We start from the raw sequence: 14,509 nt of genomic DNA, 5'->3' as shown, positions 1-14,509 counted from the left end.
TATTCAAGGATCAACAGGTCAAGTGTGCAACTAAACAACAAAACAATAGAAAAGAAATCTTTGTAATCACTCCTGGTGAAGACCTCAAAGGGAGTGCCTTAAAAGTCTTATCCTACATTCCTTACCAACCATTTGAACCGGTGAATTGACTTTCTTCACAGATAAAAGTCGTGGCTCTTGCTATTGCCAAGGAGTCATGCCATAGTCTTTGAGCTAACTTTAGCAGGACAATGAATCATCAGTAATTATTCCAGCAATTTTGTATAAAAAGAGAGAAATCAGAAAAAGAATTTATATATATCTAGTAGAAAAATAGACCGGGTTTAAATATAAGGTATCAATGTGTTTCCAATTCAGCCACAAAATGTAATTCAGCGCATTTTATCAGCAACTAGTAGGATAATGTCAGCAATTTTTTGCACTGAACTGCTATCAATGGCCGGATTAAGAAGAAAATGACATTATCACGGCCGAATCAAAAATCTACTCTTAAATATACATGTGAAGGAAATTTGACACATATGAACACTTCTAGAAGTCTACAAAGTTGGCAGAGTCAATACTCAACAATAGCATGCGGCACAGTATGTCAAGAACAAAAATCAGTTCTCCACAAATTTTTTCCAAGATCACTACTTTTCTGAAAAGTCTCTCGGTAGAAAAGAGTCATCACTCATTTGTCAACACAGTGGTAGTAGTGGTACCGTAGCTCTTGGACTGAAAAAATATATGCTTAATTATTCATTCAGCTAATTAACCTTTTTTTGTTCAAAACATGGACCAAAATATCATCGGTATTTTGGTACACCGATATTAATATTTTTGACATATATCTACCGAATATAAAATCTTTTTTTTTCCCCGATATATATCGGAATTTTTTATATAAAATTTTATATCACCGATATAATCGATATATCCAATATTTACGATATATATCGGTTGATTTTTTGACTATTTTTTAATATAAATCCGATATTGTCAATATATTTTCGATATTTTAAATAGTTTGGACTTATCACTAAAAAAATAGATATATCCGATATATTCGATATATATCAGTTTTTGAATACACAGATATATTTATCGATATCGATATTTTGGGCCTTGGTTCAAAATACCCTTATTTGGCAATGAAAGAACATGAGATCGGATTACTTCCTTATTTCTAGTGATTTGATTTGATTTTTCTAATTTTGTTTTATCCAACTCTATTATTACTTGCATTAATTTGGGGGTGGGTTAAATGAGTAGACAGGTGTCAAAATATTTGTGTAAGGCGTAAAAACTTAACTTTTCCACCCGGGTGGAGAAGATCTCTATCTCGGAATTGTCAGGTACTTTTTGATAAAAAAAAAGAAAAATAACATGTGACTTGGATAAACTATAATACTCGTATTGATTAGCTTCCATAGTTTAAGTCACTTGGGAATCCCGCTATAAAAGGGCCATTAGTCTCCTTGGCGTCTCTGCAACTTATTATTATTATCATCATTTTGATTGAAAGAAGAGAGTTTTTTGATTCAGAAAACATGTCTTTACTCACTGATCTCATCAACTTGAACCTCTCCGAAGTCACTGAAAAGATCATTGCTGAGTACATATGGTGTGCTGCTACTCTTCTTCTTCTTCTTGTTACTGTGTGTTTAGCTTGCCTTCTATGATTGCTTTGATATTCTTCAGTGTATGCTTGTTTTTCTGATTGAATGCTATTTCCTTGTGAACAGGATCGGTGGATCTGGCATGGACATTCGAAGTAAAGCAAGGGTAACTTTCCTCTTGCACCCTCACTTATTCAGATTTTTTTAAGAAACAAAAAAAAGACATCTTTTTTTTTTTTACCCATGCTACTTTTATATGTACACTCTGCTTTTTGTGGCATGAAATGATATTTGACATAGTGTCTGATTGGTTTGGTGTTTAGACTCTCCCGGGGCCGGTCACCGATCCCCATAAACTTCCCAAGTGGAACTTTGATGGTTCTAGCACTGGTCAAGCTCCAGGGGACGACAGTGAAGTTATTTTATAGTAAGATTCCGATCTTTCTCTTAATTTGTCTGTCCATAGTTGAATAGTTTCTGGTTTCCGATCTTGCCTACTATGCATGCTTTGTTCTAATTTTTTCGTTGCACCCAAACAGCCCTCAGGCAATTTTCAAGGATCCATTTAGGAGAGGCAACAACATCCTTGTAAGCACTGGCTTATTTTCCCTTGCCTAATAATATGTTGTTAGATTTTGTTGGGTTTTCCAATTGACTAACTCTATTCTTTTTCTTCTTCTTCTTTTCTAGGTCATGTGTGATGCTTACACTCCTGCAGGAGTGCCGATTCCAACAAACAAGAGATTTGCTGCTGAAAAGGTTTTCAGCCATCCTGATGTTGTTGCTGAAGTACCATGGTATCTGAACTTATTTTTAACTGCAGTCTGCTCTGGTTTTTTCATCTAACATGAGTTTTATACTATTTATTTACTACTTGATTTTGAATTAAAACAGGTATGGCATAGAGCAGGAGTATACTCTATTGAAAAAGGATGTCAAGTGGCCTCTTGGGTGGCCTGTTGGAGGTTATCCTGGTCCACAGGTAATTGCTATATTTTTCTTTCCACTGGCCATTTAATGTCTTGTACAGTTGTACTTGTATGATAAGGCTATTCATTTGATGACATTGCTGAGTTTATCAAAGTGGTTTCTAATACAACAATCTGTTTTTCAGCTCCCACAGTTTTGAGTCGTTGTCATTTTTCTAGTTTTAACTAAGCCTTCATGTTTTACCACATAACAGGGGCCGTATTATTGTGGTGCTGGTGCTGACAAAGCCTTTGGGCGTGATATCGTTGATTCGCATTACAAAGCCTGCCTCTATGCAGGTATCAACATCAGTGGAATCAATGGAGAAGTGATGCCAGGACAGGTATTATTATTGATATTTTGTCCTCTATTTCCTTGGCTACTTTCTCCGTACCTTGTATATATATATATATGGCTCAACCGTGATTTTTTTTTTTCAGTGGGAATTCCAAGTTGGTCCTGCTGTTGGTATTTCTGCTGGCGATGAATTATGGGTTGCTCGCTACATTCTGGAGGTATTTCCAAAACAGCCATTTGGATCTTAGGTTTTCACTATTGGGATGAATCAAAACATTTTAGTAGTACATGAAAACAATGTAAAGGTGTTTGCTTAGATTTGTTCTTATTTCTTAACTATATGTTATCAATTCTATTTGGACAGAGGATTACAGAAATTGCTGGTGTTGTTCTTACCTTTGACCCAAAGCCTATTGAGGTAACCGTTGGTTCTTGACTTACTTTTTCTCATGCACATTGACCTATGTAAATATCTTCGTCGTTCCCGCACTTTTTTCTTCTTGCTGTGTATGTTTCATATGTATTAGCATTTAGTGATTTTTGTTGTATACAGGGAGACTGGAATGGAGCTGGTGCACACGCAAACTACAGGTATAACTATTATGGAGATCTAGGTAGTTGTAAATTTTAAAATTATTGCTCATCCTTATCATACAGCTTGTGTGATGTGTTTCCATGGTATTAGTTAACTTTTAGCTACTGATGTGCAAAGGATTTGGTATTTCTTCTGTAAACCTGTCATCTGATGAAGTCTTCTGTTTTTGCTGCAGCACCAAGTCCATGAGAAATGATGGAGGGTATGAAGTCATCAAGAAAGCAATTGAGAAACTTGGTCTACGCCACAAGGAACACATTGCTGCTTATGGGGAAGGCAATGAACGGCGTCTCACTGGGAAACATGAAACAGCTGACATCAACACTTTCTTATGGGTATATTTCATTTTCAACTTTCTGAATTGAATGTATTATGTATTATCTCGAGGGCAGTCGTCTGAATATTTTCCTTCACATCGTGTACAGGGAGTTGCAAACCGTGGAGCTTCCGTTCGAGTTGGCAGAGACACAGAGAAAGAGGGCAAGGGTTATTTTGAAGACAGGAGACCTGCTTCTAACATGGACCCTTACGTTGTCACTGCCATGATTGCTGAGACCACCATTCTTTGGAAGCCAACTTAAGTGCACGCTATGAGCTGTTGGCCTAGTTGTTTTCTTTCCATGGGATTGAAGTGTCATTGCTAGTCTTCTGTCTTTCATTCAGTAGTACCCAGTCCGTCTGTATTAGTGCCATTTAAATGTTAAAGCTAGTTTAGTTTAGTATAATTTGCCCTTCCAGATTGGGGTGGATGCATGACATAATTTAATGTTTCCTGCTTTTATCGACCCTCTTTTGTTCAATAACTCAACAAGGATGTAACATTAAATAACGTGTGTGCTGATTCCTCTTGTTTGTAACTGAATTATATAATGGTTCGGAAGTTACATCTTCAGTATCTTTAAATTTATATTTTTGTGTCGGTGGAATGGAATGATTTGATAATTTTTCCTCCGGGTTCGATAAACATAGATATACAAATGCCTGAGCACGTCTCTTCTTCCTTTGGAAGCTGTTGTCCATATTAATCTCCCACAAATGCAGCAACCGGGTCTAGCATGTAGCTATTAGCTTTTCAACTCCATTTTCCCGAAATATGGATTGTCGAATGTGAAGCGTTGAGCCTTTTCTTACAAATCAGTTTCTTATGGTTTGGATTTGGAGGCATTTACTAGTACATTGATCAAAGGTGCCCAAGATAATACACAAGGGTTGTGTGAAATACTGCATGTATATATTAAAATGAAAAATGGCGAGAGCAGTCGACTAGATCAAACAGTGCGTTATCCGTCTTCTGTCTAGTGGAGCAGAGTGCAATAAATAGAGCAAACTAGAATGGCATTCCATAAGTATGATGTCATGCTATGTGGTCTCAAGTCTGTCTCAAGTCTCAACATGTGCTAACAGTTGTTGAAGTCGATGATTAGATTATAACACTTGCCTTTTCGAGATTAAAAACAACGTTGGAAGTTGGAACAACCTCGGTAACATGTATCTATCGTGAGCTCACAATTGGCAAATATCACACGCAAAAAGGACAGAAAAAATATCCAATTCCTCGTGCTTTACACTCAGTGGTGATTGTGTAAAGCAAAAGAAAAGCAGATCTCTACACTATATTTCTATATATGATAGCCGGGTTTGATAGCCGGGTTTGTAGGAAACACATTTCTCAATTAAACCGTGTATTTTTAAAACGACTAAAAAAAGTATCAAACTTTATATTTTTTTGACAGTTTTGGAACCAAATTTATTTTCCTCACCAAACTATTTGATTTTTGCAATATAGAAACTTCTCTCAAATTTCTCTAATACCGTTTATAATTTGTATTAATTTTCATTTATAAATTAATAATATAAATAAAAATTAATTTGTAATATTGAAAAAAAAATTAATATAAATTAATATGTAATGCAGAAAAAAATTAATATAATTTTTTTAATTTGCAATGTTGAAAATAATAAAAAATAAATAAAAATAAAAATTAGAAACGGTGTTAGAGAAATTTGACGGAAGTTTCTACGTTGCAAAAATCAAACAGTTGGAGGAGAAAAACAAGTTTGATCTTCATATTGTCAAAAGGTGTAAAGTTTGATACCCTTTTTAGTCGTTTTTTCTTTTTAATATCTCTATTTTAATATTTTATAACTACTTCTCTTAATTATTCTAATTAGCTCTCTTTTTTTTTTGAAATAATTTATAAAAAAAAACTCTTTCATTTTATTGAAATTAGAATTAGCTTTATATTATATAAAATAATTTAAAAACCTCTTTCACGCCAATTGAAATTATATTAAATTTCTTCTAATGTTTTTATATTATTTTTTTTTTAGATTATAACTATAATTCAAAAAATCATACTATCCGAGGCGAAAGAGTTTAAACTTTAAAGACTTGAAAAACACTAATGTGTAGCATTTTTCGCATATTTGTAATAGACTACCAAAATGGATCCATTAATAATAAGAAGTTGGGTTGGGTCTAATGTCATTGAATATTTTGATAGGTTTGTTTCCACTGTAAATCCAGATCCTAGTATGGATAGAAATATACAAGAGCATCTTTGTGCACGTACTTTGACATTTGAGTTGAATCTTGATACAGATCTAAAACGACTGTGTTTTATTGGTTAATTGGGTCATACGACACAGCATATGTGGAAGTCATTGCTTACATTTACATAAAACAATGAAACAGATGGGATGCCGTTTTAGATATCCATTTGATGTACTTGATAAGTCGAAGATTGTTAAAGAACCGCCTAACAATAATATGTTCCAGGTTTATAGAAGGGTCCGAAATGATGAGTTAGTCTCGCTCCCATAATACAAAAAAATTCTACGCATGACGGCGTGCAAACATTGATTGGTCGCCCGTCCTTTCGGTATAGTCTGTAGTAAATTACATTGCTAAGTATGCTTCAAAATCTGAGCTTGCATCAAAGAGTTTCACATAAACTTTACAAGAAATTGTTGAAGATCTTCGTCGTCCATGTCAGAATGCAAAATCTGCTTTTGAAGCGATTACTTATGAAAAGTGTATCTGAAAGAGATATTTCTGCCCAAGAAGTATGTCATTTGTTAATGTGGAACCCATTAGTACGATCATCAAGGAAGTTTGTCCTTTTAAATGTAAGTGAACAGAGCATGTTAGCATCAACTTTATGTCGTAGAAGAGGGGACGAAGATGAAGAGATTGTTGGAACAGACCCAAGCTTTATAAGAAGATATATACAGCGACCTCCTTGCTATGAAAATACATCCCTCCTCGATATGGCGAAAAGACACTACTTTAATCGAAAAAGTTGGCACACTTCTCGAGTTAGTGCAATTGTGCAGTGTGAAGAGGCCTTGAAAGTATTTACACTAATGAACCAGAGGAAGAGATATCTTCTACATTCTCTACCACCATGGAAACTTCTACAAGTTAAATCTCTATATAACTACATTTGACTTGATTCTAGATCGTTCGATGAAAGAAATAGATATGTAGACAGCTGCACATAAGAAGTACAGTCAATACTATAAATCAAACCATTTTGGTAAGGTAAAGGATAAACGAATTTTACACATTTACACATGGTGCTTTGATTCACATGATAATAAATAATTCCCATAAGAAACCACCATATAATTACTAAAATGTTCTTTAAACATGAGCAAGCAAGAGACTCCAATATCTTTTACTATAATCATCTATTTTTGTACAGGCCGATTTCACCATGTTGTGGCAAGTTTTGCATTTGAAGATTGAAATCTAGAACACTGGGACTAGCGCACAACAAACCCTTGCTGCCTAAAAATGCAAAGAATGCAGCAATACAAATATCATGGTTCCAAAAATCTTCTCTTGAATGGAGAACACGTGGGATTTTATTATTTCATCACAGAAAGATAATATTAGTGTAATAGTAGACAATTCAAAAACTAAACAAACATGACTATTGAACCAAAGACAATCCCCACTTTGAGCAGTAACAATAAATATAATGTAGCAAGTACTTCAAATAGTTTCAGACTTCTTCACAAAGCAATTGTCCAACAGTTATCATGTGGAACGACTCCACAAGAGATAGCTTCAAACTTTCTAGTTTACGAGAAACACAGTCCATTGTGGGTCGAGATTGAGGACTAACATTTATGCATAAAAACGCCAGTTTTGCGCTTACCAATACTTCCTTGACGAGCTCCGTAGTGGGAGGTTGAAGACGTTTGTCCAATATATCCATCAACAAAGCATTTGGTCCACTTGTAGAAAATGATGTAGCAAGAGATGATAAAAATTCACCAGGATGATTTCCCATTACCACTTCAAGTGCTAACACTCCAAAGCTATACACATCACATTTTGCAGTCAACCTCATTGTGAAAGCCAACTCTACATGAAAAACAATTATTTAAACGTGGTCAGATATTTTAAAAGAAACTAAATCGCATGTTAGAAAACCATAAATTCACCTACGAATCGAATGTAAATAGTGAACAAGAGAGAAAGAAAGATTTACCTGGGGCCAAATAACCATACGTTCCGGCTGGTGCCGTCCAATTGGAAGAATTGGGAATTAAATCTCGAGCAATACCAAAATCAGCAACACAAGCATCATATTCTGAATTCAACAAAATATTTTTGCTCGAAATGTCTCGATGAATCAATGGTGGTGTGCAACCATGCATGTAAGACAAGGCATTAGCTACACTTTTGATGATGTCTATCCTCTTCTTCCAATCCAAACCAATTGCTTCCTCTGCATTGCTCAAAAGTTGGGCTAAGTTCCCCCTTTCCAGATACTCATATACCAAAAAAGAGTGTCGAACGTGTGAACAAAATCCATAAAGTTTCACAATGCTTCGATGTCTCGGTTACTGTTAATGCATGTACCTCATTTTGAAATGATCTTAAATTGACCACTTCATCATCCCGTGTCGGGTGAATTTTCTTTACAGCCACTACTTGTCCAGTTGACAAAACCGCTTTGTAGACGCTTCCATATCCTCCCACCCCAATGCAGTACTTCTCGTTAAACCCCTCTGTTGCTTCAATAACGTCTTCATATACTATTCTCCCATTGTAATTCCAAATACTAAATAAATTGTTACATGTTGCTCTTGTCACTTCCTCTTCAACACTTTTTTTCTTATAAAACATGGAACAAGTTCCAACAATTACAGTAAAAAGAGAGAACGATCCCACAAGACAAAGAATGATGATCTTGATAAGTTTAACTCTTCCTTTTGCACCTTTGCTTATTTCAGAAGATCTACAAGGTGACAAAGCTTTTGCGTGACCGCACAAGCCTTTGTTGTTAACAAATTCTTTGGCTGAAGCCTCGCGGAAAGCTTTGCAATCAGGAACCGGACCTTCTAATGCATTGTAAGATATATCAACAGAAGTCAAGCTTAGCATTTCTGCCAATGAACTTGGAATTGAACCAGAGAACATATTGTGTGACAAATTCAAGTTCTCCAAGTTACGCATTTGAGCAAAGGAAGGTGGAATAGAACCAGAAAACGTATTATGGCTCAGGTCGAGCAACTCTTGAATGTGAACCAGATTGCCTAATTCAAATGGTATGCTTCCATTAAATTTATTTTTATGCAAGTTCAAATGATGCAATCTGGAGCAATCACCAATTTGTTTTGGTATTGGCCCACTCAAATTGTTGGTGGACAAATCTAGTGTCTCTAGATGACTTAAGCTTCCAATCTTGGTAGGCAAATTGCCATAAAGATGGTTATCACTCAAGTTAAGATTCACTAACGAAGCCAAGTTCCCCATTTCTTTTGGAATCTCTCCTGTGAATTGGTTTGATGAGAGATCAAACATTCCTAGATGAGTCAAGCTTCCAAACTCACGAGGTATGGTACCAATGAGTTTGTTGTTAGTGATTTTAAAACTCGTTAGATTTTTGCATTCACTCCAATTACTTGAAAGATTGCCGTACAAGTTGTTGTTACTCAAATCAATGAAATCAAGACTTGGATGTATGCCAAATGAATTTGATATGTCTCCCATGAGTTGGTTTCCATCTAGTCGAAGTCGAAACAGTCTCAGACAATTTTTCAAGTTGGGGATGGGACCAATTAGATTATTGGAATATGCACTGAAATTTTGAAGTTGTCCACCTTCACATAGTTGTTGTGGCAAATAACCAGAAAGTTCATTCTTATAGAGATACAATACAGTTAAGTTTTGTAAACTACCGAATGAAGAAGGGATTGAACCGCTGAGATGATTTGTATTAAGTGTTAGTTTCACAAGAGATTTCAAGTTTCCAATTTCTGAAGGAATGGAACCAAAAAGTTCATTCTCAGAGAGGTACAATATGGTTAAGTTTTGTAAACTACCGAATGAAGAAGGGATTAAACCGCTGAGATGATTTGTAAAAAGACTTAGTTTCGTAAGAGATTTCAAGTTTCCAATTTCTGAAGGAATGGAACCAGAAAGTTCATTCTTATAGAGATACAATTCGGTTAAGTTTTGTAAACTACCGAATGAAGAAGGGATTGAACCGCTGAGATGATTTGTATAAAGACTTAGTTCCGTAAGAGATTTCAAGTTTCCAATTTCTGAAGGAATGGAACCAGAAAGTTCATTGTCAAAGAGGGACAATATGGTTAAGTTTTGTAAACTACCGAATGAAGAAGGGATTGAACCGCTGAGATGATTTGTACTAAGTTCTAGTTTCACAAGAGATTTCAAGTTTCCAATTTCTGAAGGAATGGAACCAGAAAGTTCATTGTCAAAGAGGAACAATATGGTTAAGTTTTGTAAACTACCGAATGAAGAAGGGATTGAACCCCTGAGATGATTTGTACTAAGTTCTAGTTTCACAAGAGATTTCAAGTTTCCAATTTCTGAAGGAATGGAACCAGAAAGTTCATTCTCATAGAGGTACAGTAGGTTTAAGTTTTGTAAACTACCGAATGAAGAAGGGATTGAACCCATTTGAGATGATTTGTATAAAGACTTAGTTCAAGTAAGAGATTTCAAGTTTCCAATTTCTGAAGGAATGGAACCAGAAAGTTCATTCTCATAGAGGTACAGTATGGTTAAGTTTTGTAAACTACCGAATGAATAAGGGATTGAACCGCTGAGATGATTTGTATAAAGACTTAGTTCCGTAAGAGATTTCAAGTTTCCAATTTCTGAAGGAATGGAACCAGAAAGTTCATTCTCATAGAGGTACAGTAGGGTTAAGTTTTGTAAACTACCGAATGAAGAAGGGATTGAACCGCTGAGATGATTTGTATATAGACTTAGCTCCGTAAGAGATTTCAAGTTTCCAATTTCTGAAGGAATAGAACCAGAAAGTTTATTGTCATAGAGGGACAATAGGGTTAAGTTTTGTAAAGTACCGAATGAAGAAGGGATTAAACCGCTGAGATGATTTGTACAAAGACTTAGTTCCACAAGAGATTTCAAGTTTCCAATTTCTGAAGGAATGGAACCAGAAAGTTGATTTTGATAAAAGTACAAATATTTTAGATTGGTCAAATTACCTAAAGAACGTGGAATTGGACCAGTGAGATTGTTTTGATAAAGATATAGTTCCGCAAGAGACCTCAACTTTCCTATTTCTTGTGGAATTGAACCTGAGAAATTATTGGCGTAAAAGTCGATGTAATTGAGTTTGGAAAGTTCAGTAATTTGGACTGGAATAGCTCCATACAGTGAATTGAAACTGAGGTTCAAACCATTAAGATTTGGAAGGTTTGAGAAGGGGAAGCTTTGAAGCGTACCTGCCAAACTTGTGTTTGATAGGTTAATGTCCACAACCTTTCCCGCCTTGCAAGAAATGCCGAACCAGTCGCGGCAGTGATGAGAAGAATTGACATGACTAGGAGGGAGTACCCATGAAGATAGTGCAGAAGTGGCCTGACCATGAAGGCTATCTTTCCAATTGAGAAGTGCATGGGCTTCTTCACTGGGACTAGTAGAAGAAGAGTTAACATTGAAAGAAGAAAACAACAGTAAAACTAATAAGACAAGAAAAGAGACCAGCAGTTTCATGTGATGCGAAGCCATGAACTTGTGATGATGGGGTTGTGATAGACGTGAAGTTCATGCTTTATATATAGTGCTCATATCAGTGTGTGGGTCAGGTACATCAAAGAACTTTGTTGCTGATCGTAAGACTTGTAGCTCAGTTTGTGTGGAAGAAATAAACCACCACTAGCTAGACTATGCTTTTTGTGCGGTAGTAGCGAAAGTCCATTTCTGTTGAAAACTAACCAATTCAAGACTTGCAATTATCGCAACTTGCACTCTTGTAGGTCTGTGGAAGAAATAAACCGCCACTAGCTAGACCATTTATTTTGATTGGGGCAGGTGACTAACCAAGTCTGGTCCTTCGCAGCGTCCGTCAAAACACTTCAAGACTTGCAATTAACGCAAGATGATATCCAAAACACTTCAAGAAATATGAGTTATAGAGCTACAGAATCAGCTAAACCATATCCATAAGTTTTAATAAAAGTATATGAGAAAATACGTACATTTACAGATGACAACAACAACAGAGGAACCTAAGAAATCTAAGAAAAACCAACGAGTGAATAGAAACGATAAGAAATGAAGGAGATGTCAGATCCCTTACACTACTGATCGCTATAAGAACATTACTCACGCAGTGTCCAATCTCAGTGCGTGGAACCACAAAAGCGGACACAGACTGTAGGGGGGACATGATTTATATAGAGATAATTGTACTCATTACCCATTTTGCTTCACAAGTCTAAGGATGTCAGACTCTCTGCGTAAACCATGACTTCACAACCAGCATGGCAGTTTTATTCATCAATAACGCATCTCTCAAGTCTCAAGTCCGGGAGCAGAGATACTAACAGTTTTGATATTCCACCATTTACAAATTTTTAAAACTAACTCTTCAGGGCTTAGGAAACAATGGAAACGTTGGGAAACATTTTGAACCTTTACGAGCCGTAGATGGATAATTCTGAAGCAGCACTTGCTTTTCTCGGGCTTCTGCGAATATTTTTGATGAATGAGTAGTCATCCTCTCCAATGCCATAGCGTTCTTCAGCATACAATTTATAAGAAATAACTCAATCTTGTTGGCACCAAATTTTCCAAATGTAACTGATTCAAGGGCGTGGCATGTCCCTGCCTCCGTAGATGTGGATTTTCAGAAATATGTCCTACAAGAGAATCGAGGAAATGACGTAAGTACTGTTTTATGAACAAAATAACAATCATTTCAACCACTTCTGAAATTTACACCGCCAAATGTTCCTCCGAATCCATAGCTCGTTTGCTCTCGGGTAGCTTTTTTTTCCTGCCACCACAAAAACAAAAAGTGTAAGTTAGATGCATGACCTAGTGACCTTCAGGTATGGGGTAAGTGACCAGTACCTTGAAAGAGTATTTTTTATCTAAAAGTTTTGCTTAATCTTTTATCTAAAAATTTTGAATTTTTTTTCAAAGTCTTTATAAAATAATTTATAATTAACAAAAGGCTAAATCTATGGTGCGCAGGTCGTATCGTATGTTGTGAAATCTGGGCCACTCATACCAGGGGGTGCGTGTGTATTGCATGGCAGAAGTACTGATCCAAAGGCCCACATTACCTGCGCACCATACATCTCGCGCACTAAAGACATGTTCTTAACAAAATACTATGCTCCGCTAACACCCCACTGCAACACAGTATACTAGTAATAAGATGGGTTGGGTCTAAAAATGAGGTGATCCAAAATATAAACATCAATCTGTGTTGGGCCTTAAATTCAACACTCGATCTCCCTCTTAAATGGCACGAACATGAACCTCAAAATATCATCATCATGTCTTCATTTTCCCTTCTTCTCGCTGCCTCTTTCTCAAACTCACTATACTTTCATTTCCCGCAAAAAATAAAAATCTCAACTTGTCATCAATCTCTCAAAAAGGTACGTACTCAATTCACATTTCTGCTTTTCTTGTTTCGTGTTTGTTTGTTTATTCATGTCTTTGTTTTATTGTTTCTCTCTTCGCAGTTATTAGCTCGAAACTGCACTAGTTGTGCAGTTTTTTCTTGTGATTATAATGAGTTATCTGATGATGGTAGAAATGTGATGGTGGACGACGTTTCTGATGTTCGAGCTGATAGTAACACTTATATTTGGTTATTGAAAGCTTGTTTCGAACATGGGTCAGTTAGAGATGCTAAGACTCTTCAAGCCAAGGTTTTGAGGTCTGGGTTACATGTAGATTCTACTTATTTATCTGCTCAGCTTATTGATGTTTATTTGAGGCATGGGGATATAAATTATGCGGTCAACATTTTTGATAACCTGTCTGAGGCAAGTGTTTATTCTTGGAATGCTATATTATCTGTGTTTCTAGCAAAGAAATTGTATACTCGGGTCTTGGGTTTGTTTTCCAGTGTTTTAGCACAAGGTGGTACATGTCCTAATAATGCTACTTTTGCTACTGTCCTTCGGGCATGTAGTGGCGGGAATTTGAGTCTTCACTATGTTGATCAAATTCATTCTAAGATTATACAATATCATTTTGACACTGATCCGATAGTATGCAACCCTTTGATTGATTTGTATTCCAAAAGTGGATGCATAAGTTGGTGAGATCAATCTTTGACAAGTTGTCTTCACGCAACAGCATTTCTTGTAGCTATTGTTGTAAACGAATAAATAAAACAATAAGGGACAAGGACATAATAACAGGTAATAACCAAGGCGGATTAAAAAGTCATCCTTAAGGAAAGATTTAGCCCTTTCCAATGAATGCGAAAAAGCGGCGATGGCGTCTTTCTCACAGGATTCAATGGCTAACAGTAGTTTGACTTTGCACTAGAACAAACTACTCTCTAGAACGGCAGTATAACTTTCTCTGGCGGCTGACAAGAAGAAGAGAACAAAAATAGGATGGGGTCGAGTTCTGTTTCTCTGAAGGTGTGAGTTGCTGTTTTTCAGGGGATCCTCTATCTGGACGCAAGGTCCTGTATTTATAGAGGTAAGGTGGTCGGTTCCAGATAGGATAAGGACTCACACTTCCACTCTAAGTTGATTTCAAACTCTAAGAGATAAAGAC

The 14,509-nt window shown here is 36.2% G+C and overlaps 2 protein-coding genes and 1 pseudogene across 3 annotated transcripts; 2 read left to right on the top strand and 1 right to left on the bottom strand.

Annotated features, from left to right (window-relative positions):
• The first annotated feature begins 1,350 nt into the window (after nucleotides 1–1,350).
• Nucleotides 1,351–4,369, top strand: LOC147473651 (glutamine synthetase cytosolic isozyme 2). The gene is made up of 12 exons (XM_086587124.1): nucleotides 1,351–1,606; nucleotides 1,728–1,767; nucleotides 1,925–2,028; nucleotides 2,141–2,189; nucleotides 2,292–2,398; nucleotides 2,496–2,583; nucleotides 2,785–2,913; nucleotides 3,011–3,085; nucleotides 3,232–3,285; nucleotides 3,421–3,458; nucleotides 3,638–3,797; nucleotides 3,888–4,369. Exons 1-12 carry the CDS (start codon nucleotides 1,533–1,535, stop codon nucleotides 4,041–4,043), a joined length of 1,074 nt encoding a protein of 357 aa, XP_086443250.1. The 5' UTR covers nucleotides 1,351–1,532; the 3' UTR covers nucleotides 4,044–4,369.
• Nucleotides 4,370–7,290: 2,921 nt separating this feature from the next.
• Nucleotides 7,291–11,519, bottom strand: LOC147473650 (uncharacterized). The gene is given in 3 exon segments (XM_086587173.1): nucleotides 7,291–7,837; nucleotides 7,965–8,316; nucleotides 8,318–11,519. Coding segments are annotated over 3 exon segments (3,885 nt in total). The 5' UTR covers nucleotides 11,486–11,519; the 3' UTR covers nucleotides 7,291–7,472.
• Nucleotides 11,520–12,761: 1,242 nt separating this feature from the next.
• On the top strand, nucleotides 12,762–14,177 carry LOC147473649 (pentatricopeptide repeat-containing protein At4g13650-like; annotated as a pseudogene). Its single transcript, XR_015210325.1, has 2 exons — nucleotides 12,762–13,368; nucleotides 13,456–14,177. The product of XR_015210325.1 is annotated as a pentatricopeptide repeat-containing protein At4g13650-like (transcript).
• Nucleotides 14,178–14,509: the final 332 nt, after the last annotated feature.

The sequence above is a fragment of the Coptis chinensis genome, unplaced genomic scaffold (assembly GCF_015680905.1).
Source record: "Coptis chinensis isolate HL-2020 unplaced genomic scaffold, ASM1568090v1 utg1955_pilon_pilon, whole genome shotgun sequence".
Lineage (NCBI taxonomy): Eukaryota > Viridiplantae > Streptophyta > Magnoliopsida > Ranunculales > Ranunculaceae > Coptis > Coptis chinensis.
Note: the sequence above shows the minus strand (reverse complement) of the source record. Positions and strands in the feature narration are given on the sequence as shown.

What these genes read in the sequence shown, in the direction of transcription:
- LOC147473651 (XM_086587124.1), top strand. Translation starts at nt 1,533, where the DNA reads ATGTCTTTACTCACTGATCTCATCAACTTGAACCTCTCCGAAGTCACT. An exon ending in ACATTCGAAGTAAAGCAAGG is followed by an intron (nt 1,768 to 1,924) that starts GTAACTTTCCTC and finishes TTTGGTGTTTAG; the next exon opens with ACTCTCCCGGGGCCGGTCAC. An exon ending in GAGAAGTGATGCCAGGACAG is followed by an intron (nt 2,914 to 3,010) that starts GTATTATTATTG and finishes TTTTTTTTTCAG; the next exon opens with TGGGAATTCCAAGTTGGTCC.